The 24,688-nt window shown below is 35.1% G+C and overlaps 4 protein-coding genes across 6 annotated transcripts; 3 read left to right on the forward strand and 1 right to left on the reverse strand.

Annotated features, from left to right (window-relative positions):
- The first annotated feature begins 824 nt into the window (after positions 1–824).
- Positions 825–5,280, forward strand: LOC116138028 (aspartate aminotransferase, chloroplastic). Of its 3 annotated transcripts, XR_004129253.1 has the most exons (13): positions 825–975; positions 1,119–1,200; positions 1,300–1,353; positions 1,740–1,937; positions 2,120–2,158; positions 2,245–2,334; positions 2,428–2,536; positions 2,622–2,731; positions 2,856–2,999; positions 3,110–3,276; positions 4,168–4,432; positions 4,818–4,999; positions 5,168–5,280. XR_004129253.1 is itself a non-coding variant. In XM_031423735.1 (12 exons), exons 2-12 carry the CDS (start codon positions 1,129–1,131, stop codon positions 4,947–4,949), a joined length of 1,380 nt encoding a protein of 459 aa, XP_031279595.1. In that variant the 5' UTR covers positions 825–975; positions 1,119–1,128; the 3' UTR covers positions 4,950–5,033. The 3 variants fall into 3 exon arrangements, 2 of the variants coding, with proteins under 2 accessions (XP_031279595.1, XP_031279596.1); XM_031423735.1 differs by lacking the exon at positions 5,168–5,280 and having other exon boundaries at positions 4,818–5,033; XM_031423736.1 differs by lacking the exon at positions 5,168–5,280 and having other exon boundaries at positions 826–975; positions 1,743–1,937; positions 4,818–5,033.
- Positions 5,281–5,753: 473 nt separating this feature from the next.
- LOC116138034 (probable receptor-like protein kinase At1g80640) lies at positions 5,754–9,104 on the reverse strand. The gene is made up of 10 exons (XM_031423742.1): positions 8,839–9,104; positions 8,455–8,628; positions 8,086–8,339; positions 7,866–7,998; positions 7,712–7,775; positions 7,534–7,630; positions 7,282–7,384; positions 6,799–6,917; positions 6,596–6,685; positions 5,754–6,122 (listed from the first exon to the last, which is right to left on the reverse strand). The coding sequence occupies exons 1-10, from the start codon at positions 9,005–9,007 to the stop codon at positions 5,964–5,966; spliced, it is 1,362 nt and encodes a 453-aa protein (XP_031279602.1). The 5' UTR covers positions 9,008–9,104; the 3' UTR covers positions 5,754–5,963.
- Positions 9,105–15,671: 6,567 nt separating this feature from the next.
- On the forward strand, positions 15,672–16,886 carry LOC116138057. Its single transcript, XM_031423774.1, has one exon. The coding sequence runs from the start codon at positions 15,915–15,917 to the stop codon at positions 16,485–16,487; it is 573 nt and encodes a 190-aa protein (XP_031279634.1). The 5' UTR covers positions 15,672–15,914; the 3' UTR covers positions 16,488–16,886.
- A 4,077-nt stretch (positions 16,887–20,963) lies between these two features.
- Positions 20,964–24,528, forward strand: LOC116138043. Its single transcript, XM_031423755.1, has 5 exons — positions 20,964–21,450; positions 23,260–23,316; positions 23,503–23,565; positions 23,657–23,725; positions 23,831–24,528. Exons 1-5 carry the CDS (start codon positions 21,109–21,111, stop codon positions 24,086–24,088), a joined length of 789 nt encoding a protein of 262 aa, XP_031279615.1. The 5' UTR covers positions 20,964–21,108; the 3' UTR covers positions 24,089–24,528.
- Positions 24,529–24,688: the final 160 nt, after the last annotated feature.

Below are 24,688 nucleotides of genomic sequence, written 5' to 3' on the forward strand. Positions count from 1 at the left end.
ACATCGTTGGAGGGAAAAAACACCACCATTAGACTTGACGGCATCTCTACGACAAAACCCATCCATTTTATGTGGCTGTTGTCCAGTCTTTCGTTGCTCGCCATCTACCTATAGTTCATGCGATCGTCGGACATCCTTTTTTATTCCGGTAAATTTTGGCGTCAGTAGAACTCTCTAACATCACCATAAGATTTGTCGGCATCTATACATCAAAAGCTCCATGATTTCAAACTTCTATTGGCTGATCGTTGTTGTCGTCACCACTCACCAGTCTCTTCGCGCGACAGGGGTGTTTTGGATAGATTTCAAACCTTAAGGGACTAAAAAAAATTTTTAGGATACTATCCAATCGATCGATCCAATTGGTCAAATTGGAAACCGGACCCTTGAACGGGTCATAGTCCGGACTGATTTTCAGAACATTGATTGATATTATAAACTTCCCAAATAATAATAATAATAATAACTTCGACTAATTGTAGAGAATATTTTCTTCATTGATCTTCATAAATAAAATGCTTCTCTAACCGAACAACAATTAGTACAAGTGACAGTTCTTAATAATCCAGATTAAACTGGATTAAGACCATCCATATTTTTACAGTTACAACCACATAACCAACTCATTGAAATTAGTCGGACGGATGGGATCCATCCGATCCGAAAAAGTCCGCTCTTAACACTACAATTTTGTTGGGCCGAACGTGGCGCCACTCATTTGCTGACAAATGGCAGTCCAAAGTTACCTTTTACTCCGTTAACACCCAACATCGCCCATCGCTTACTACTTACTACTCAAACCAAACCTTTTATGACTTAAAAAGACTATTTCACCCTTGATCTTCAGCACACGGATATAGCAATGACAACTACTTCTCCTCACTGTATCAGCGTCGATTCAAACGCTACTTTGTCACTCTAAAGATCACACCAGTCTTCTCCTTCGTACTCATCGACACATCCATCTTTTGCTAGGTGAAATTTCATTTGATATCGCAATCTGATACCTTCTCGATATATTTGTTTACATATTTCGCTTTGTAGATCACGCATACATTAGAATTGATTTGGTTATATCTTCATAAAATCTTATTGTTCCTCTCGTTGATTCGTAACAGTTGAAACCAGATGGCTTCAACAATGCTTTCTGTAGCTTCAGCATCTCCCTCGGCTTCGCTTTCGATGCACGATACTCTCAAGGTACTGCTAATTTATATGACTCTGTTTCACTTTTCTGTTTAGTTCCTGATGAAAAATGTTGCTGACGTGAATCACATCAATTTCTTGTCCGTTGAGCAGGGGAAGGTTAAGCTTGGAAGTGTCAATTTGACTCCAGGTTTGATGAAGACAAAGGTGCGTTTTTTTTTTTTTTTTAAAAATGCTCTTTATATGTCCTTTATCTTCAAATTTATTTTGTTATCTCAGGGGATAATCCGGATAACGCTGTTATATGTTACGGAGTAATGAAATTTCGGTGGTTTTTATTTAAATTAAGTTGTCTTTTTGTCATTTATGATCTTTTATTCTTATATCAATTACTCATTGGATCTTTGCATATTGTTGTCTGGATGAATAGTAGATTGATTCTTTATGACGTGATTGTCCGAAAATAAGCTTTTTTCTTTTTTTTTTCTTTTTTCTTTTTTGTGTGTGTTTTAAAGGGACTTCCAATTCGAATTAAATTTGATTTGATTTGTGTATTTGTATACTTTAACTATTATTATTTTTAATTTGATCAGCAGTCTTTTGGCCGGGTATCTATGGCTGTTGCAGTCAATGTGTCTCGTTTTGAGGGTGTAACAATGGCTCCCCCTGATCCTATTCTTGGAGTGTCTGAGGCCTTTAAGGCAGACACAACTGATAAAAAACTCAATCTTGGAGTTGGAGCTTATCGAACTGAAGAACTACAGCCTTATGTGCTTGATGTTGTTAAGAAGGTCAGTTTTCTTTCATCAACCAATTGTTAACATTTTTATGATTTTCACTCAAGGAGTCTGGTTTCTTCCCCCTATGATCTATGTTTCCTATTTATTCTTCCTAAGAAAGTACGAATGTGAGTAGTGATACTTCACTGTCAATTCAACTTATTAATCATGTTCAAACCCATTTCAATTTCTAGGCAGAGAATCTTATGCTGGAGAGAGGGGAAAACAAAGAGGTAATTGATGTACTCAGTTGTATAGATTATTGGAGGCTGTTCTTCTAACCTAGGATCGCTAACAGCAACGTAATTAAAATTTATAGTATCTCCCAATCGAAGGTCTGGCTGCATTTAATAAGGTGACTGCAGAGTTATTATTTGGAGCAGACAGTGCAGTGCTAAATGAACAAAGGGTATGTAGAATCTAGTCTGTCATATTGTAAAAGAAAATCATGTTTTCGTTTTGCCATGAATGTTTGATTAAGGTGAAACAAAAAAATTTCCAGGTTGCAACGGTACAGGGTCTCTCAGGGACTGGTTCTCTGAGACTAGCCGCAGCTCTTATAGAACGATATTTTCCTGGAGCACAAGTTCTAATATCATCTCCTACTTGGGGTATTTATTGTGTCTCCCTCTAATTTGTTTGTGAAATTTGCTTCAAGGTTTATATTTTTTTGGCTCTAACAGAACCATCCTGCAGGTAATCACAAGAATATTTTCAATGATGCTAGAGTTCCATGGTCTGAATACCGTTACTATGATCCAAAAACAGTTGGTTTGGATTTTGAGGGGATGGTAGCTGACATAAAGGTTGCATCTTGTCCAGAAGTGTCAAACTTTCTTTCCTTCTTTTTCAATTAGGTTCTATTTTCTAAATTTTCAATTAGGTTCTATTTTCTCTAATTCAGTATTTCTTTATTCTGTCTATCTACAGGCAGCCCCTGAAGGATCTTTTATTTTGCTCCATGGCTGTGCTCACAACCCTACTGGCATTGATCCAACCCCCGAACAGTGGGAAAAAATTGCCGATGTCATTCAAGAGAAGAACCACATTCCTTTTTTCGATGTTGCGTACCAGGTACTGATTTGTTGATTGATTTCATGTTGTAACATCATGTGAAGGTTCAGTCTAATTACACAACCATTTTTCCAGTGACCTCGAAATCAGAACACTTTTATGTACTGTAGGGATTTGCAAGTGGAAGCCTTGATGCAGATGCATCATCTGTTAGGTTGTTTGCCGAGCGCGGTATGGAGCTTCTAGTTGCTCAGTCATACAGTAAAAATCTTGGTCTTTATGCAGAAAGGATTGGAGCAATCAATGTTGTCTGCTCATCAGCAGATGCAGCAGCAAGGTGCAGATAATGTTTTGCTCCTTAATCTTCTTCTATAATCTAGATAGCATTCTGTTGAAGTATCTGCATAAAAGTTCTGCATGGGACATCGTTGATTACAGTATTGTGTCACTTTTATTTTATTTATTAGTCTTGTCAGAAACCCCACTGAAAGTTTCTTGCTTAACCTATGCATTGTTGTTCAGATCTCCTTTGGATAAAATCCTAATTAGATATCTAGGCCCAAAAGCTGGTATCTAGTTATTTGAGTTTGTCTTTAATATTGGATCTGGGTTGTGTGCTGCATTTTAACGCGGGCTTGTGTTCTCAATCACTGAAACTCCCTAAACCTGGGCATGAAATTATGGTTTTTATATGCAAGTTTCTGTGAATCGATAGCTGTCTCATCATAGGAGTTTTCTTGGGCTAGTGCTCATGTATCAGTTAGTTTAGCTGATGTCAAATCTTGCATATACCAAAATGGGAAGGAGTTTGGTTTTTATAATTATATTTGCTAATTGGGGAGAAAAAACAATCTTGGGCATCCAGTTGAAAGGAAAATAGAATAATGAAGTAACTACAGTAGGTTTTATTGGGAAGGCATTACTAATACAAGAAATCTGATCAATTTTCTTTTCTTCACAATTTTTGAAGTAATAATTGTAAGTCAAGTATATTCAAATTGGAGCCATACCAAAATATGGAGATGTCTCTTTTACATCATTGTGTTCTTTTTCTATATTGTTTATCAAGCAATTTATGATTATTATTTTTATTAAAAGAAAAACTTTTTAACTGATTTTGCTGCAACTCTAGCAAAATATGAAGATTATTAGCTTTTACAGATGATTTCTAACTTTTGGAGTGGTGCATCTTGGTGGAGGCATGCTGATTAATGTTTTGTACATTCAGGGTAAAGAGCCAACTGAAAAGGCTTGCTCGACCTATGTACTCAAATCCACCTATTCATGGAGCTAGGATTGTTGCGAATGTCGTTGGTGATCCAACTCTCTTCAATGAATGGAAAGCAGAGATGGAAATGATGGCTGGAAGGATAAAGAATGTGAGACAAAAACTTTTTGATAGTCTCTCTTCAAAAGACAAGAGTGGCAAAGATTGGTCTTTCATTCTTAAGCAGATTGGCATGTTCTCATTCACGGGCTTGAATAAAGCTCAGGTAATTCCCCATGCTTAAAATCTTTTTCCTTTAAATTTCAAAATTCTTGTATATTGATTTCTAGCTTTCCAGAATGTCATCTTTGCTGCAGGGATTTACATATTGACATAAGATTATGTTCATTAGTTTTATGTCCTTTTGACCCAGATTTTTACATCTGAGGTCCTGAATCATGGACAACTATTCTTTTAAGCTGGGGGAATCCCATTTATTTCAAATAATGTTAGAATAACGACATATCAGCTATTCAGCTTCTTCCCCTTCTTCATTGCATATGCATTCTTGCTTTTGTTTTTCTCTCTGAACTGAACTTCCCTATATCTCATTTGTTGACTAGCCTATGATCAAGAAACTTATGTTTTTTAACTCCTCTTTTATCTTGCAGAGCGATAACATGACAAATAAGTGGCATGTATACATGACCAAGGATGGAAGGATATCGTTGGCTGGATTGTCCTTGGCCAAATGTAAATACCTTGCCGATGCCATTATTGATTCATTCCACAATGTCAATTAAAATCGTTGGATCATGAGACACTTATAAGAAGCAAGCCTTTAAAAATTTTGGTGAGTTTCATATATGATCATTATTTGCTGATTTTTTTTTATTTTTTTTTTTGGGGGGGGGTCATGAGAACTTGTAATAATGTCAAGCGACTGGTAAAAAGTCTTTAACGGGAGTTTGATTGAGCTGTTAGGCAATAATTTATAGCTATTCGTTTTCTGGATTCTTAGAGCCATTATCTGAGTACTTTCTGGCTCAAACTCAACCAGGTTTTCTGCTTTATAGTTACGGGCTTTCACCACAAATTCACAATGAAACTGATTTGTGTTTTTACACTTGGACATTATGGTTGTTCTGTTTCCATGTTTTCTTTAGCATTTTGGTCAATTGCGTGTCTGCCAAACCCACTTAAATTTTGCATACGTTTGACATTTGAGCCACCCTTACCATGAATTTTTTTCACACGCAATAGCTGATATGGTACGATGCCACCGTCATTCTTACTAGCCAATTCTTGTGTTAAAGAGCTGTTGAACAGCAGATAAACCATCTAAAAATAGGACGACCTTGAAATATAGTTGGCCATCGCTGGGTCAACATCTAATAGTCTTGGGAAGATGAGTCATGTTACATATACAAACTCTTTATAATAATTTTTTTTTCATATAATAGGTGAGATTATAATACAATAATGCTGTATCATTTACTTAAATTAAATCAATTTAAAGAGATTTATATAGCGTGGAGAAATAAATAAAAATATTTACAGGCAAAACCATTTACCTCAATATTTCAATTTTTAAAGAGTCTCGTATGAACAAGTGATTTTCAGAATGCTAGAGAAATCATAATACATCTAAAGCTTCAATGTACATATGTGAAGAAGAATCCAATACTCTTTATCTCTTTAACCAGACCAACCATCCACCTCGATAACCAAAAGGAATAAAAATTATATGTTAAAAGCCATCAAAATGGCGCTGCATCATCACAATGGTTCTTCTGTATCTTTTGGGCATTCCATCCTTAAGGTATGGTGGTGTTTGCCGGAGGCCCTGGTGGTGTAACTCTTAGAGTGCCTCCAAGCTCAATGGGAACGAGTGGTACAAGAGAGTGTAGGACATCCGTTATCAATGGGCGGTAGCTTGGTTCCGGTTGCACACACAACACGGCAACAGCAGCAACCTGTAAATAAATAATATGTTGAGTGCAACTCGGTTTTTTTCTATTATGTCTGTTGGTACTAGAGAGAGTTAGTAGCTGAGCCATTCTCAGCTTCGCGCCAACCATTCTTAACCTAACCTTAATTCTGACTTATTCATGTTAATTTTTCTGCCCAAAAAATAAAAAAAAAAAAAATGTATTAGACTAATCTCTAATTTGGGTCAGCATACAGAAGCTAGACTTGATGATGCATTTGATGGCAAGCTTTCTAACCTAACAATAATCGCTAAGCTTATATCTTCGGCTAATTCTTCTTCAGCTCAACCAACAACTGACCAAGAAAATCTATTAAAAAATGACAAACCGTAATTAATCCAAAAGCTGGTTAGAGCTGGTAAGTAGAAGCCAGATTTCAATTTAGATCTACCTAAGTTGCACATTGAAACCAAAATACGTACAGGAGCAGTAAATGCAGTATTATGTAGGTGACAAACCTGGTACAAATGCTTCAGATCCATTGTATTTTTTATCACAGGGTCCACGATGTTTGGAAGTTTAGATCTATCCGTCAGTTGAGGCATGGCCTGCATTCATAAATAAAATAGCTCAAGCATTTAGTTTCAAAATTCAATCTTTTATAACATGAATTTCAAAGAAACAAAAATAAATGAATGGTGGATTTAGTGTCATGGAGTACCCATGTGACAATAGATTGGCACTGAGCTGGTGCCAGTTTCTCCACTGGCCTTTTTCCCAGAAGAAGTTCCAGAAGCACAACCCCGAAAGCATAGACATCACTCTTATCTGTCAATTTACCTAGAGAAATAAAGAAAACAGAATTTTCTTATTAGAAAACAAGTATAACCAAATCGCATCAATTTCAGAAAATGTTTAATTAAAGCTAATAATATTTGCAAATCAGGAAGTAGCTTGAGATGTTCTTCTGCATGTGGTTCTCTCATTTGAAATTGAGACAACATAATTAGTCCAGATGCCTTGCAGAGGCAGTACATGTGCATCTATGTCAAGATAACTTATTATATAACACAGAAATTTCCATGTTTATAAAACTCACCGCACCTCCCAATATAATTGAAGTCATCAAGGGTCCAAACAATATATATATCAATAAACACAGCAACTGGTCAAGTTAAAGAAATACATTATCAATTTGGCATACCATCTAATAGATACTCTGGAGCTACATAACCCAACGTGCCAGAAAGCTTAAGGTTGTTCTTATTTTGACCTCCATCAGCTATGGCAAGACCGAAATCCGAAAGCTAAAACCAGAGCAAATGAGAGAGAGAAATGTATCAGTGGATTCGGCGTTATACGTTTACAAAGTGTGGTAGTAGTATATTGATAGAATCTTGAGATTATTATAAAGAAAAAACCAGGCACCTCAGTAATTTTTTTAGTACTATTTTACCTTAGCCTTAAAGTTGGAATCCAAAAGTATATTAGACGATTTCAGATCTCTATGGATGACTGGTGGATTGCAGTGCTCATGGAGATATTCTAATCCTCTGGTCAAAAGTTTCAAATACAAAAATAATACTCAGCAACCAACCAAAAAAAAGAACTATCTTATGCAAGAACAAACTCACCTTGCTGTATCAAGGGCAACCTTCATCCGCATATGCCAAGTTAACGCTGATCCTTGAGAAGGACCTGAATAATAAAATCGAAAAGAAAAAATAAAATGTCAATTCTTTTTCTAATTCATATTACTTAATGTTCTTCCATTTCTTAATTTCTTACCATGCAGTTGAGTTTCAAGAGATCCATTATGCATCAATTCATAAACAATGAACTTTGTCTCATCACAAACACTGTAACCCAGAAGAGTAATTATATTTGGATGCTGAATATTGCTTAGTATATGCACCTCATTCTGCAATTGCAGAAGAACAACTCAAAGTCAGAACAAGCAGAGCAACAAAATAAAGAAAAATAATAAATTCCCTTTTAAAGATGATACCTCGAATTCTTTTCCAGCATCTTGAGTAGCACAATCTAACTTCTTGACGGCAACAATCAAGTTATCATCCAAGCTAGCCTTATAAACGCATCCAAATCCACCCTCACCCAAAATATTACTCTCATGAAAATTGTCGGTTGCTTTCTCAATTAACTTGTAATCAATAAATGAAATAACAGCTCCCTTCTTATTAACCATTCTTACAGAATTGAATTTACCCAAAAATGGCGATAAACCAAGTCCATTCTCAGCATCTCCATGTTCAAACCAGGCAAAACAAGAACAAACAGAACAAAGAACATAATCCAAATCAGCAAATTGCAAAAATATAATGGAAAATATAATCTGTAAAAACAAAAAAAAAAGTACCTGGGTTCTTAGCATTTTTATTGCTGGATTTGTGTGAGAACTTCAAATGATAAAGCCACAAACACAATAAAGATAAAATAATTGCACCAAGTGCACTACATGTAACAATGAGTGCAACAATCATTCTGTGATGTGAATCTACACGGCTCTTGTCGTCACTGCCCGTTTGAATACCTGAAAAATTAAACATACAGAAGCAAAGCCTCAACAAAAATCTGCGAAATAATAACAAGGGAGAGCATAGTAAAGCATTTGAATGTTATTTAGATAGATAAAGGGAGAATTTTTTTATCAAATTAACAATAAAAATCAAAGCTTTGCAGCATTAAATGCACCGAAATGAGTAGCTGTTTTTGAAATTTAAAAGTTGAAATAGACATAAACCTGGAGAAAAGGCAGCCATTGAAGAAGAAATGGGAGAAATGAGTGGTGAAGAAAGAGGAGCTGAGAATGAGAAAGCAATTGGGTGATTTGAGAATGAAGAAGCATGAATCCAAAAGGGTTGTATTAGAAAAACAAGTAGAACAAGAATAAGAAGAAGAAGAAGATTCATTGTGCGTTGGTTTGTAGTTTTTTAAGAAGAAACAAGAAGAAGATAGAGAGAGTGAAGAAGAAGCATGGCCGAGTTTCAAAACTGACCGTACACACAACACAAAACACAAACCTGTTGGCCTCTCCTCTTTTAAAGAAAGAAAAAAATTAATCTTTTGCTCTTCTTTTAACTGTCCTTTCTCCCTCTGAAAAAGCTGTAAGCAGACAAAAAAGGATGCACCAGGAAAGTGGATCTCATGTTGCAGTGTGGGACAGTTTACGAATTGTAATTATCAAACAGTAGAAAAATATTCACAAAGTCATTTGAAATCTCTCTTTACATTCTGTATGTCAACATCTTCCATCTTCTTCCTTGTTTGATGCGGAGAATAATCAAATTTTCAACATTAATTACGTAATAGAATTGGAAGTTTAAAAATATTACTATATCCACAACCCTTTCTTTTAACTCTGTGTAATATTTCGTAATTGATTGATTTATAATTGATTAATAGACTCATACAAAATTCATGTAAAATCTATTATAAATTGACCAATTATAAACTATCACATCAAAATTATAAAAAAAATTTATAAAAGATGGTTATTGGTATAATATTATTCAAAGTTTAAATATATTAATTGGTTCATACATTGATATCCCAATCTAATCTCTCTAATTACCGTCATACAATTACTTTACTTTCAAATCATTATTTTCCTTTCAGTAAAGTATGTTTTGCTTTTCGCTACATGCTTGAAGCTACCAAGAAAAAATGTGTAACTTTATCCAATAGATTACATAACCCCAGAATAAAGTTTCTCATAGAATAATATGATGGATTGGTCGAATCGTCAAGGCTTTTAATAAAATGTATTTTATAAAATTTAGGTTTAGGTAGTGAAACTCTAACTTCAAATTAGCTTTAAAGCTTGGTCTGTCCGTCTAGATATTTGTTCTCTTCTTTAGGTTGCTTTCTTTGGAGTCACCTACCATAATAACATTAAACATACCCAATTTATAGGCTTGTAGAGTGTTTAAAGACCCCAAAGATTAATTAAGGTGCGTACAAACTAACGGACACCCAAATTACCAAAAAATAGAGTGTTTATGACCCCGAATATTAATTAAGATACATACAAATGACCTAGACACCTCGATTATCAAAAAATCTTATAAGGTGTTTAATGGATCTCAAAGATTAGTTGAGATGCGTACAAACTGAATGCACCCTCGATTACCAAAAAAAATTATAGGGTGTTTAATGGACTCCAAAATTAGTTGAAGTACGTACAAACTGATTGGATATCTCGATTATTAAAAAAGCTTGTAGAATAAGATGCGTATAAGTTGACATGGACACATGATTAAAAAAAAAAAAAAAAAAAGAAGGATATACGTGTTAGTGAACAATGGGTTGGAGAATTTGAAAACAAAGGGGGCATTGGATGAAAGAGATCAGGGTCAGACCGTCCCGCATCAATATACAATGAGCTCAACCCCAACCTAAACTAAAGTACGTCACTCTACTCAATTATTGTTTACTATAATCCTTAGTTAAAAGGCCCCACATGATTATAATTTAAAAACCGTTAGATTCACCCTCAAATCAAAGATCTAACGGTTGGTAAACAGTCGTAGTCAATCCACTTGTTTTTCCATGCAGTAACTGGCATTTACAAAAAGACAAATACTTGATGCTGCAACTGCTCCGTAATTTGCTTTGATTTAAGTATTTTTTTTTTTTATATAAAATTAAATAATACAAAGTACAAAACAACATGCTCCATCTTCCCTCCAATATATAATAATTTTCAAAATTTATAAAATTAAGACAGAAAAAGAGCATTCGAATTTTTGAAATTAAATTTTAATAAAACACAAGGTACACATTCTTTTTCTTTTTTAAATAATTTAAGCAAACGGAAACATTAACTTTATCAACCGAATCACAAGTACTATATGAACACATAATTTTATTGTTGTTCGAAATATGCTCAATAGCACAACATGCCATTTACGTGCTTGTAAACTACCCTCCATTTGAAGTTTTCGAACGAGTTGATATTCGTTGTCTTAATAATACTAGGACATGTCGTTTTACATTTCAGTTTAAAGAGATATTAATATTTAAACAACAAAATATAAAGATCAAATCCTCTTATATGTTTAATGTTTTCTGATAAATCCTTTATTTGAAGAGAAATTTAATAAAGTTAACATGAAAATAAAATATTAAATAAATTATAAATCTTGTTAACCATATGACTAAAATATGAAATTGAAATATATATACTAAAGAGAGAATTGGCATGTGTAATAAAAGAATGGACCTACTTCTTAAAGTTACAATTGCTAAAAGCCAATTTGCATTATCTGGTTTCAAGCTATCAACTAACATTATGAGCCACAATATTAGTTAATTATAGTTTAATTTATAACCAAAACCTAATGTTAATTATATAATTAATAGAATTTTGATTAAAGGAAGTGGGTAAATGAATAATGTGAAAGTCTCAATCAGAGTATAATGGGTTTGGTCCCAAGCTGGCTTTTATTTGTCTAATTAAGACTGTCGTTTTGTAGTCTAGTCGACAAATATTTGTGCCGTTTCAATTCAAATTTTGGACACACATGCACAATATTTATGCTCTGTTTGTTTTATTATTTGAGAAATATTATTCTATTTTTTAATTACTTTTAAACTCTTTAAATTTATTAATTTAATTAAACACTCCTAAAAAAAAAAATTTAAAAATTTAAAAATTAACAAAAACACCCTCCACCCATAGTTGTTAGATTCCAGTAACCACCGTCGGTGGTTGTCGGAATCTATCACAATGGCGTAAAAATGACCGAAATTGACCGGTAATTCTCCCATCTGACGGCCAAATCTGGCCTTTTGCGACTGTCAACGGCCATATCTGATAGTAGATTTGGTATTTTCCATATCGACGTACGACCGGCCAGATCCAACCCACCTGCATCGTAACGCCATTTTTCGACCAGATTCCGATGGTGGTGGTTGGAATCTAACATTGTGGATGGATGGGGGTATTTTTGTCATTTTATAAAAATTTTATATATTTTGGTATTTAGTTAAATTAGCAAACCTATGAGGTTTTTTTTGTTAATTTTTAAATTTTACATTGTAATATTCATTTTATTCAACTACCCAATATTATTCCCAAAATCCCATACAAAATAACAAATCACACATACCAATAGTTTTCACATTTAGATTAGTGAAAACCATACCATATTTTATTGTGCTTTCATATGAAAGGTATGCTAACTTGTGTGCAAGAATCTTGAATTGGGTAGTGGGCCACTTAATTTCAGCCTGCAAATGCATTTTCTGGTTCAATTTTGATGACCTCAACCGAGGCCAATCTCAGTTCAATGTAGTCATGCTTTTTCTAGTTTTGCACACCCGATTTTTCCACGAGTTAACAACCTCTTCCTACTCCAAAAAATGGCCCATTGACAAATTCATATCTGCCTACTTTTTAAATACCATTTTACTACTGGAGATCGAAGCAGAAATCTTGTTAACAGTTTCCATTAAAAACGGATATTTTTATTATAAGACAAAAATGCCAGTGATTGTTTGATTGAAAATATTTCTATTTTTGTGTTCGCCCCCCAGCCAATCGTGGACCGCTACTAGATTTGTGTTCCCGTGACTGGTTGGGGCAAATGGTCGAATTGTTGGTGGGCATTATGCAGGGGGCAGGTGAGGTGATGTCCGGCAACCGAGAAAATGGCCAGAGGATTTGTACAATCAATCCACAACCCAAAACAAACAATATACAACACAAACAAACTATAAACCAAACCAAAATCCAGTCAAATTGAAGCCAAAACAACTAAGAAAAACAACCCAAACGCGGCGACAAGTGGTGCTATCGCAGACGCGCGAGTTGCCAGGAGGTAAGGTTATGGGGGTTTTGAAGAGGGGGCACCGATGATGCCAAGAGTGGTGGTCGGGGTAGTTTTGGTTATCAAAATCGGTTGGAATTTGGCTGAGAAATTCGAAGCTTTAACGTAACGGTAGCCAACAATCAATAGGAGGTGACATGCCAAAACCTTGGGGGTTTTGGTCAATGGAGGGTGGGGATGTCGCTGGTGGGGTCAGGGAAGGCCAACGGCGACAGAAACATCCCAAATCAGGCCTCAATTGGTCAATGGAGGTGGGGAATCAATGCAGAGTACACTTTCATCGCCCCATTCCCCATATTGCAATTTGAAAATTTGATTTCCTATGCAAATTGTCAACTGACCATTTTACCCTTTCTTACAAATGGCTTATGACCATACTGCCCTTTATCACAATGAAAATTGTTAACAAATTCTGCTTGGGATCGTAAAAGTGTATTTAAAAAGTGAACGGGTATGAATTTGTCAATAACCCATTTTTTGGGTGGGAACAAATCTTTGCGTATTTAGTTTCGTATAACAAAACACTCTCTTATCATAATTTCTCATTGAGAGAATTTGTGAGATCTGAAAACTCTTATACTTAAGTAGTCAATCATTAATCTCACGTTAAGAAAAGAAAAAAAAAAATAGTTTCATTTCTATTAAAACAGAAAATTGAGTATAAAAAATTATCATTAAGGAAAATTTGTGATACTTGATTAATTTTGTTTCATACTTTATAATTATTAAATTGGGACAACAGTTGAAGCTTTGAAGCAAAAGTATAGAAGAAGAGAAGATTTTTTTTAGTTATAATTACATATTGACTCTACTTAAACCTGAAGCTAAAGGTTAAAAATAAAAATAATGGAAACTAAAGATCATTTCCCGTTCATTTATTCCTTCAATTGAAGCTTTGGGCCTCCAATACAAGGTTGAAACTTTGGACCTCTCCTATAATAATTGAACTAGGAGAGAGCGCAATATACCACTCATTAAAACGTGTTTGGCAATTGCAGCATTAAAATTTTAAACATTAGTTTTCAGCAAAGCAAAAGCTATTAAAATCCTTTGCCTCCCAAAATTTAAGTGAGGATTGTGAAGGTGCGTTATTACGTTAATTTTGTTTCGAGGATTAGTCTAACAACTTGACCAAACAGGAAAAAAAAAAATATAAAAATAAAGATTTTTTTATTTTAAAAAATGAAAATGGTCTTGTCAGTTCAAACCAAAAACAGCCTAGCAATTACCGAAAAGCGGTTCAATCAAATTGCCCAATGAGTCGGTTGACAGATTCCTCACACGTCTTTGTTGAAGTCTACGTCATCCCGTTCTGATTTAAACACGTGTACTTATGATTCCCTCCAGCTGTCTTCGAACGAGCACCCAGGTTCTTTCCTTCTTTATAAAATGCCAGGCCTTTGTCTAAATAATCACGAAACTAACACCTGCTCACGTGTATTTCGGAATTTGTGGTTGCTTTAACCGATTCATCGTTCTTTGACCAAACTACTTTATATACGTGTTTGGTAATCGACGGCAAGCGTCAACTTTTTCAAACTATGTGAACCCTTGGATGTCCTTTTCAGTTTCGTGAGTTAACTTTATTTTACTTTTTAATTATTAATTAATTAATTAATAAAGCTTCTGATTTTTTAACAATTAAGCAACTGATTTGTCTTGATGCTCGAAGTCTCAAACAAAATTCCGGATCTGACTTTTTGAATTTTAAAAAATCCTAAATGACGTGTACATTTTTTATTTGAGAACAAATTATCTACTCAATTAATAATTAAATTAAGGGAATTATGGATCGTTGTACTGAGTTAAATTATACTACTTAAACAGGATTAAATTATATTGAAACTCCTTAGTGAATTACTGATTTTATGTTCAGACTTCAGCGTTAATAAATAATAATAAGTACACGGACTATTGATAGAGTTGGTCAGTTGTCAGTTGCGAAAAATCCAGAAATTGAATAACGTTTAAAAAACAAGGGTATTTTGGTAATTGAAGAGGAAAAGAATGTTGAATGAGATGGCATTTCTTGCAATAAAAGCAAAGAACGAGGGTGAGAGATAAGGTCGCGGATAATTATCTCACCAGTGGTTCCGCTTCCACGTCAGATAGCCAGTCTTCACAACCGAGGTTTTGATGGGGTCTTATCCCCAACAACCATAATTCCACTCGCTTCTTAGCCCGTGAACACCACGAACCGCCTTCAAAAAAAACGAAAATACTTTCTCCTGACTTAAGAAAACTGATTTTACGTTTTACGAAACTTAATAGTTAATATAGCATAAAAAGATTGCCAATATTCTTTAACAAAGAATAAAAATAAAGAATCTCATAATAATAAATATAAAGCAAATATATCAAGGTATAAATAAGCTGTAAACGTCTTAATCTTATTTTAAAAATAAAATAAAATTTTAAAAATACAAATTCAAACACATTAAATATGAATCACATTATAATTTGTTATTTAATTTTCATAAATTTCTTCAATAAAGTTTTGTTGGTTTAAGAATTAAATAAATTTCTTCAATAAATGATTTTAAATATATAAAAATATATGAACCCAAATTGTAATTATATACCAATTCTTTTTCCTTTTTAATATCATTTGTATTCCTAAGCCGACTTAGAATAACGTGTTATACACGGACAACTAATGAGGGTGGTTCTAAGTTTCCTGATTGCGCTCCAGCCACGCTTAGGTTTTTCCTATAAAGACACGCTATTTCTTCCTAACGAGGACTCATCGAAATTGTATTCTTCCTCTTCCTTGTCTATATTGCGAACCCTAATTTTCCTCTTTATAAATTCATTTCCTTTCCCTTTCGTTCTTCAGACTCTTAAATTTTCTGCCTTGCTTTTGTTCTTCCTTTGTTTTCGATATCTAAATTGACTCGTCTTAGATTGATTTTAATCTTTCTTCTTTGTTAAATCTTTGGTTCTTAGGTTCTAAATCTTAGAATTTTTTTTTTTAATTCAAGTTAAAATGACTGTAGCAGTTCTAAACCCTCAAGATGTTCTGAAACAGAACCGATTTTCGAAACAGCCGTTGATATCTTCTCCCGAGACGAAATACCCTAAAAATTCTTATCCTAATTTGAACCGGTCGAACCGGGCGCAATCTACCCGGGGGAAGCGAAGTCCGCCACGGAATCAAAACACGTCTCCTCCGTCACGAGGAGTGGTGGCTCCTAAACTCCCCGCGAAAAGCAATCTCGTGATGGGTCAAGTGAAGATCCTAAAACGTGGGGAGGAACTCACCAAACCGAGTCCGATTCCGGCACCAGAGCCCGTGAAAAAGATGACCAAGAAGCGTCAAGATCCAGATCTGGGGTCTACAGAGAGGTTGGGACCTGATCCCGAGTCAGTCCCGATTCAAATCCGGCTCACTGAGTCGAAGGACCGAGTTGCTTCGTTTTACGCCGGGTCTGCTTTTATTGCTTCACCGCCTCCTAGTTCGCTTCCTTTACCTGCTTTTTTCACGAAGAAGACCGTGACTGTCAAACACGATGACGCGACGAGTGATTTGAGGAGGATTTTGAAGCTTGATATGCTTTGAAAAGAAAGTCAGAAGTCGCGGTTTAAAGTTTCAATGAGATTATTTGGGTTTTCTGATTATCGATCTGATCCCTTATTTTTTCAAGGGGATGAAGACCGAATTGGCTAACTCAACTTTGCAATTAGTAGTTGTACTGGTAATTTAAGTAGTTCTTTCGTAAAAGGTTTGTGATAATAGCAGTGGGTTGATTGAAAGTTCAATGTATAGTTAAGTTTTTGGTTTAGTTTTAAGAGGGGTTATGATAGAAATGGGGGGTGTGGGTTTGTTTTCTTTGCTTGTGGGTTGAGTAAATTAGGTTGATGATTATGAAGAAGTTACTGATATTATGTATCCGGGCTCTTGTAATCTTGTTTGGGGTATGATTTATCTGTATCCCATTATGTTTTACCTTTTTATGTAGTTGCTTTAATTTTCGAAATAAAAAATTTAGTTATATTATGCTGGTGTACTGCTGTTCTGTATTGGTCTGTTGATTATTGCGGCTGGTTGGAGTTTTTTTTTTCTATCATAATTCGGATGGTGTATTAATCTGCCAGAAAGTTCATGAGCTTCGTAGTCACTACTCACTACAGAATCAGAGTTAAAATCAATTCGGGGTCTATTTTCCCAATTAGATTGATTGGAATATTAACTCTGGATGTATAAATCGACCCTTTCTAATGTTTCCAGGGTTAAGGATTATTGATTTTTTTCTGGCTGGGGAAGCATCCTCTTTCATTCATCACTCTGATATATTCTTCAGGAGAAGCTTTGCTTGTAGACATGATTGGAGACTTGATCGTTGAAATGAATTTATGAGAGGTGTCAAACAGGTTCTAATTCTTGTTGAGGACAGGTCTTTGAGGGAACAATTTGCTTAGGAGATGCCTTCTATTGGTTCTCATGTTCTCTTAATTATTATTTCTTCATGTCTACATTATCTGAGTGGAGGATTTGATGCTTTAAAGGAGCTATGAAATATAGTAAAGTATACCCCAGTACTGAAGGTACAAAAAGAGAGCCCTGCAAACTTTCCACTTAACTCACAGCCAATTCCAGATCTGTTATCTCAATAATAAAGAGTAATTGGCTGTGAGTTAAGTACAATATAGTTAGCAGGGTTCTAAGTTATCTCAATGATAAGAGTAATTTCAGCTGTCTTGTTAAAAGAGATTCCAAGTCTTAACAAAACTTTGCAAAGGAATCACAAAAATGTAAGTAGCTCGAGTACAGCCTTAGATTGAATTGTCATCTTAGGATTATCAGCAATCTCCATGACTGTGTTGGTAAATTATCATTCAAGCTCAACTGGCTTTATTCAGTTTTGACAACTGCTTTTGTGGTGCCAAAGGGTGAACTCAAACTTGGCATCCATGAGATTTTCTTGACTTTCTGAGAGGACATGCCCCATTATTGGTGGTTTTTTCAGAGGACTAAACAAAAACTTGCCTGCCAATACATTTATCTTCTTTTGTCAGTATTTTAGAAACTTTTTCATCTCACTGTTTGTTTTAATATCAGGTTACCATTCCCTCTTTTTTATTCTTCAAATCTAAAATTCTGCTTAGCAGCTAATGGGATGCCAAGCAATTTAAGATAAAGCATGGTGTCTTTTCTGGGTTCATGACTCCTTTTGTCCATCTCTAATTATGTGTTACTACTTTTTATACTCAGTTTGTCCTCTTTAGAGAATGAACGCTTGCTTTTGGTAGACGATCCTCTAATTTGATAGGGCTTTATTTCGGATTTAAAATTCAAAAATCTTGAATCTTGAGCATGCGTGTTTTCTTTTGGGTCAGATTGAGGTCATTCCATAGGCCCACTCTACATAAATAACTTATCAGTTTTCTGGCCCAAGTTAATATATGAGCCTAGTATATGGGTTTAACGCATCAAAAGCTGTTTTCACATTGTATAGTTTAGTTGGAGTTTAATAAATTATTGTTATGAATCTTCTTCAAGAGGACTTTTCTTGGTTACTAAATTAGTACACCTTTTAGTTTGTTTCTTTTCTTATTACTCTAATGGATTCCATTTCTATCATCTTTTGATTCTTTTCTTTTAAGATAAAAAAACTTGTTTCAGAATCCATTCGATCTTGAAACAAACTTAGAAAAATACCCATGGTTTCCCTTCCCTCTTGTGGAAAAAAGATGCCTGTAATTAATAATACGGAAAGCCCTGCCATGAATTCTCCTTCATCATTTATGATTTCTTATTCACCAACCATACCTCTCTGCCAGCTTTAGTTTCGCTTCCTTTTACCACCAATTAAATCTGATTTGATAAACTCCATCCCTATTGTTTTCATATCTTCACCAACTTTGCAGACCTGAATACGGCTTTTGCAAGTTTTATTCACGTTGTTATTTAATATACTGTAATATAGGCCTACATAAATTGTTGAATTCCCTGAATTGATTTTGGCTGCTTCCTAAATTTATGAGCCCGTGAATATTATAGGTCGGTCTCAATTATTGGTCTAAACCACACCATACTATTGCCTTCACCAACTAAATTTATTAGAATTCGAAACTGAGTATAGAGAACAGAAGAATTTAAATTATTTAAACAAGGAGTGTTACTCAAGTTATTAGTGAATAATAACTCTTGTAAAATTCCACGTTTAGGGCTTTTGTTTTGTGGGTTTGATACCGTGACGTTGCCGAAAGGCCTGACGCCTGTCACCACCCACGCACTGCTTTTTCTAAATTCTAATATACTGCGTTTGGTGCTTTCCCAGTCCCACGTGCCAAGCACGTTAGACAAAAACCACTTAAATATTAATTTTTTATTTAAAAATAAAAAAAATTCACAATAATTTGGATAATAATTTGATAAAATAATTATTTCCCGTGATTGTTTTCCATTTTAATTACCAAATTGTCCAGGATTTTATTATCATATATTCACGTGCATTCTTGCTCACAAGGTCAATCAGACAAATTAGAAACTCTATATGAATTTATCCAAATTTATCAAATCTTATCGTATTTATACTACCAAGACTTATTTATTTTCTACAATATATTACTAATATCATATAATATTTAAATTCTAATATGATTTATTTATTTTAGGGTTTGTTTTATATACCCATGTGGGAGTTTTTACGGCTCCGTTTGTTATAAAATGTAAACAATAAAATTGATTTATTCTCAAGATATTATTTTATATATTCAATTTATTTTAAACTCCCATAAATTTGTTAATTTACTAAATACCCATAAATATTTTTTAGAAATTACAAAACACCCCAGCAACCCTCCGATGGTGGTGGTCGGTTGTTCGTATTTAATGGGTGGGTTGGACGTGTTTTTGTAACTTTTAATTTTTATTATACGGTTTTTAGTAAATAAACAAACATAGGGGGTATTTTTGTTAATTTTCAAATCTTACATCATAATACCCGTCCAATTTAATTTTTTTCAAAATATTATTCTAAAAGTATCAGAATAATGAACCAAACGGACCCTAAGAGTTTCTAAGATTAAACGATCCTATAAGGGTGTTTAATTATACTTAAATAATATGTATATGAAATATATTTGAATTTAAGTAGAATGTTGTGTGATACCTCTCCATTGAATTCATATATAGAGGGATTTCCTTTGAGAATTTTATCAACCAATAATTATAAAAAACGTGGGACATGATAAAGTAAAGGATGAATACAAATTTAATAATATTAGATGTATAAATAAATTTTATAAATTTTTTTATATAAATTAATATGATAAAAATAAATACAAAAAGTCAAATTCATTTTATTTATTATTTTATTCATTTTTTTTTTTTTTGTTATAAACGCAATTTTAATATTGTAATAAAATAAATTTATTAATTGATGAGATGAGATGAGGATGCACTATTCAGTACCAATGAAGATTCAACTTTTTCATGATTATATTGATGGTTTTTGAAATATCTTTGACTAAGAGTATGAGGTGTGAAATGGTAACTGGTAAGATTTACAAAGTAAAAATTGTGATCCGTCGATGTGAACATTGAAACGACGCCGAAGCTTTGTCAGCAAAAGTCAAAAAAAACATTTTACAAGATGAGGTGGCAGAATTTGATTTCATCCGGGACGAATTTTGTTGAATTGTAGAAACAGAACCGTACTGAAGTTTGGTCAAGAAGATATAGAAAGAGGTCCTGTTCAATTGCCATATATATCAAAAGCAACAGTGGGACGGTGTTCGGTACTCAGTTTACAAAGCCCTAGAAGCTAAATCCCAAATTTACAAATGAAACTTGTCAGTGCCACATGTCATTGTGGATCCCACAATCCCACACCAACAAAAATTAAAAAAAATTAAATTAAATTAAAGAAAAAGAAAAAGAAAAAAGGTCAAGTCCCAGCCCACCCATAACAACGAAGAACAAAACCAAATAACTGGAATCTACTCAACCACACAATAAAATAAAAATAAAAATAAAAATAAATTAAATGGAAAAAACCAACCCTCATATATATATAAACTCAACACCCATCTTACTCACTTTCTTTCTCATATAAACTTTTCTTTCTCTCGTTCTTCGCCACCCCAACTCTCTTTCTCTCTTTTTCTTCTTTCTGTCTACACTCTGCTTATTTCAGAATCTGTTTCGACGACGTGAAGCGTTTGTTATCTGATAGATGATGATGATGGTGAAGGACGAGTGGGTGACGGCAGCGATGACGGATGACAGTGTTGTGGTGGAGCTGTTGGTGAGGTTGAAGCAGACGCAAGCGGCTTCTATGACGACGTCGGTGGCGAAATCTGCCATGGCGGCGGCTCTCAGGTGGGGGATACGACAGCCACGGTCAAGGTCTCTCAGATGCGATAGGGTAAAAGAAGGAGATTCGACCAACACCATGAGAGCTAGTCCTACTACTCCGCTTTCATGGAGTGGCGGCGGCGGCTCTGCCTCTCCCTCGGCCACCGTTGACGCCTTCGAAGAAACAAGCCGCCACCAAACTTTTGGTGCCAGATCCAAGGTCTTTCTCTTCTTCTTCATCTTCCTCTTCTTCATATTCTTATGAGATGGTGTCAGGTGGTTTTTGGCGACCTGATCTCTGTGTGGTGTGACGTGTTATACTATGTGTGGTTTGACGTGAATGACCTTGAAGAGTCTGTTAATTTACTCCTTCAGTTTTCTGTTTTGATGAGTCTACGGAGTTTCGGAGGTTGAGGTTGAGTTGGCTTTTTTTTCTGTTGTGTGTCCGTCGACGAGACATTCTTGTCTTCTGGAGGCCGTTTCTTAAGCTCTATGACCATTTTACCCCTTCGAGTTTCAATATTTACTAGGAAAATTGGAATTATTCGTGGCTTTCTCAAACCGATGTTTCCGGTTCCCAATTAAATCTCAGTTTTCACGAAAGTACCCATGTCAGCAGCTTGCAAGGACAAATCTGTCCATTTGGAAGGATTTTTACATTTTCTTGACCTTTACAGTTAGATAGTTTGAGGTTGATCTCTCCGATCAACGGTGATTAACCGCCCTTTAGGTTCGTAGCGAGTCTATCCTCAAGTACTTAGACCAAAATGTCCCTGTGTACTTTAGGATATCATCTTCACGTGAGGTCAGCTGATGTGAAAGTGGCTCACGTTTTCTTCTCGCCTCTTTCCGGTAACCTGTCATTCTCGTTGGCTTGGAAATTGACCAAATTACCCATCTTCACTCTCGCTTTAGGTCCTCTAAAGAGCATGAATTTATGTCGGGGAGAATTTTGTCAGATGTAATATCATTAGCCATTCCCTATCACCCCACCGTAATCACCAGGAAGCTTCCCGCACACGATCTTTTGTTTCTCTTCGACCAAATTGCCGTTTCCTATTAGTCAAAAATCAAAATTTGTTTACTTGGGGGGTAGAGATTCCACCAACTTGAGGGTATTCTAGTCAGTAAAAAAATATTGGCATGGACCCCAGAGTGGGCCCAAATTAAGAGAGGGTGGCATGAGATAGGTCTGCGTTTAGTGGCGATGCCCTTTAATTTAGGTTGCGTGTAAGGGAAATGATCAGGTGCGGCTCTGTTTTTTATGATAATTCTGCACCTCCCTATCACGTTATAATCTTTTTTATATTTTTCAGCCATTTCTTTGTGTTTATCTGCTCACACTGCTCTCTATGGCCTTTCTTTAATCTTTTCGGAGATGAATCAGCTTTGTGCTAATAAAAGCCCAATTGTTGTTAGGTCCCACAAATAAGACGATTTTGAGCCGTTGGATTGTGTTTACGCCGTCGATTGAACTTTTTTGACTTTGATTTGATGTTGGAAACTTGAATTGAGTTACAGCTAGTGAAGGACTCAATATCTGCCGTCCATGGCAGAGAGGTCATGTGATCTAGTCACGTGAGCGATAATTAAAAGGATATTTCATGGGCTACCACGTGTCTTCAATGATGTGGCGTGCCATTACTGGTTCATTATGTTGCGGAGGACGGCTTTTACAAGGGAGGAGCGTGGATTTTCTACAGCTAATTCACCAATTGAAATCTGCCAGCTGTCAATTGATTACCAGCAAAGTACTGTACAAGTACCTTTGTTAGTTCTGAAGAGGGCTCAAATGTGTTGTTGATGGGGCATCTTTAAAATTAATGATGCACGTGTCACGTCTATCATAATCTTGTTTGTTTTGATGGGTCCCCAAAATAAGTGTTGTGTTTATCTGGTTGGGAAATTTCTTTCAGCGTCCTTTTTCCCAATGGGGGAATTGGCATGTAGTAGAAGGGAAGATGATGAAATTGCTTGCCCATTTGTTCGTTATATTAATTAATGTACTTTGAATTTTGGATGCTTGCAGGGCACTGCTACAAATGAAACCACTAGCAATTCCTCTAAGAGATCAAGAAAAAGGAAGGTGAATTTTTGTGAATTTTATGCTGATTTTTTTTTTATAATGACCAAAATTCAACTACTTTGGCCACTCTGGGTTGTGGTTTCAACAATCCAAAGATTTCTTGCTTAGAAGATGCTTCTCTATACTAATGTTTTAGTAATTTTTTTTTTCTTTTAAATTTATTTTAATCTGACTTGTTTGTTCCAGACTTTTGCTGAACTTAAAGAGGAGGAGAGCTTGCTCTTGAAAGAAAGGATACATTTGAAAAAGGTTTGATCATGGAGCTTCTTGCTTAATTTCAATATTTTGTATATGTCTTCTATTCTTCACTGTTTAAATTGATTTTATATCCATGTAACAGGAGATAGAAACACTACGATCTACTTTTAAGGAGCAAAGTGCTAAAAATGAGAACTTGAAAAGAATGAAGGTGATCTTCTTCTTGCTTTGTATACCTTTCAATTTCTAGTCTTATTGGTGGCTCTTCTTAGTGTTCCTTGATGACTCTTCTTAACAAATTTACTCTGTTTTGCAGCTGGATTTGGGATTACACTCTGCATTCGAGCCTGATAAAGCTGGTTCTACTCTGGTCCACAAGAGAGCAGCCTCTTCTCATGATCAAATTCCTTCAACCTCACCATCACAATCCGTAATAGTTGATCTACCATCATCAGGGTCTAGTGAGACGGAGATGGTTGTATCAGAGCGTAATAGCCTATCCTTTTTACCTGATCTAAATATGATGCCATCTGAGGATGATTCTGGCTCTGAGACTCTATATGGGACGAGTTGAAGAAAACTTGTCCATTGTGTCTCACTAATGAAAGGTAATTGCTGTGAAATGGAATCTATCGCCTCTGTATTTGCTGAAAGAAATGATCTGTTCATGGCCAAAGAGCTGTTCGCAGATGTAAAGTGTTTAAATCTCTGGGCAAATGTCACGGATATAAGACTCATCTGTTCTGCGATTGCAACGTTTTTCAAGGTCAAAGAAATGGGTGAGTCATGAAGAAGGATGTGAGGGTAGTGTAGAGATGATAGTCAAGAAGTAGGCCAAAGAGATTCTTGTGTTGTTGCGGGTTCGTGAATCTTCCGAAATGCTTTGGGGTAAACCCTCATTACTTCTTGTTTCGGGACTATGTAGAAATAACCGTGTCATTCTTTGTAGGTAAACAGCTGTTAGACAACTCTGTTCAAGCTTCTTGAATCTAAATTGACAATTTTGTTCTTCCACGTGCCCTAGCTTACTGATCTATATGATTGGCCAAAGTTAATTTCCAACTCCATTTGGAACTCGGGACTTTTTTTTTTTTCCCCTCATGGACATGAAGATTTAATACCTTGTCGTTAATTTATGCCTGTGAATTTATTGGCAACATTTCTGAAGATCAGA

The sequence above is a fragment of the Pistacia vera genome, unplaced genomic scaffold, assembly GCF_008641045.1.
Source record: "Pistacia vera cultivar Batoury unplaced genomic scaffold, PisVer_v2 Contig338, whole genome shotgun sequence".
NCBI lineage: Eukaryota > Viridiplantae > Streptophyta > Magnoliopsida > Sapindales > Anacardiaceae > Pistacia > Pistacia vera.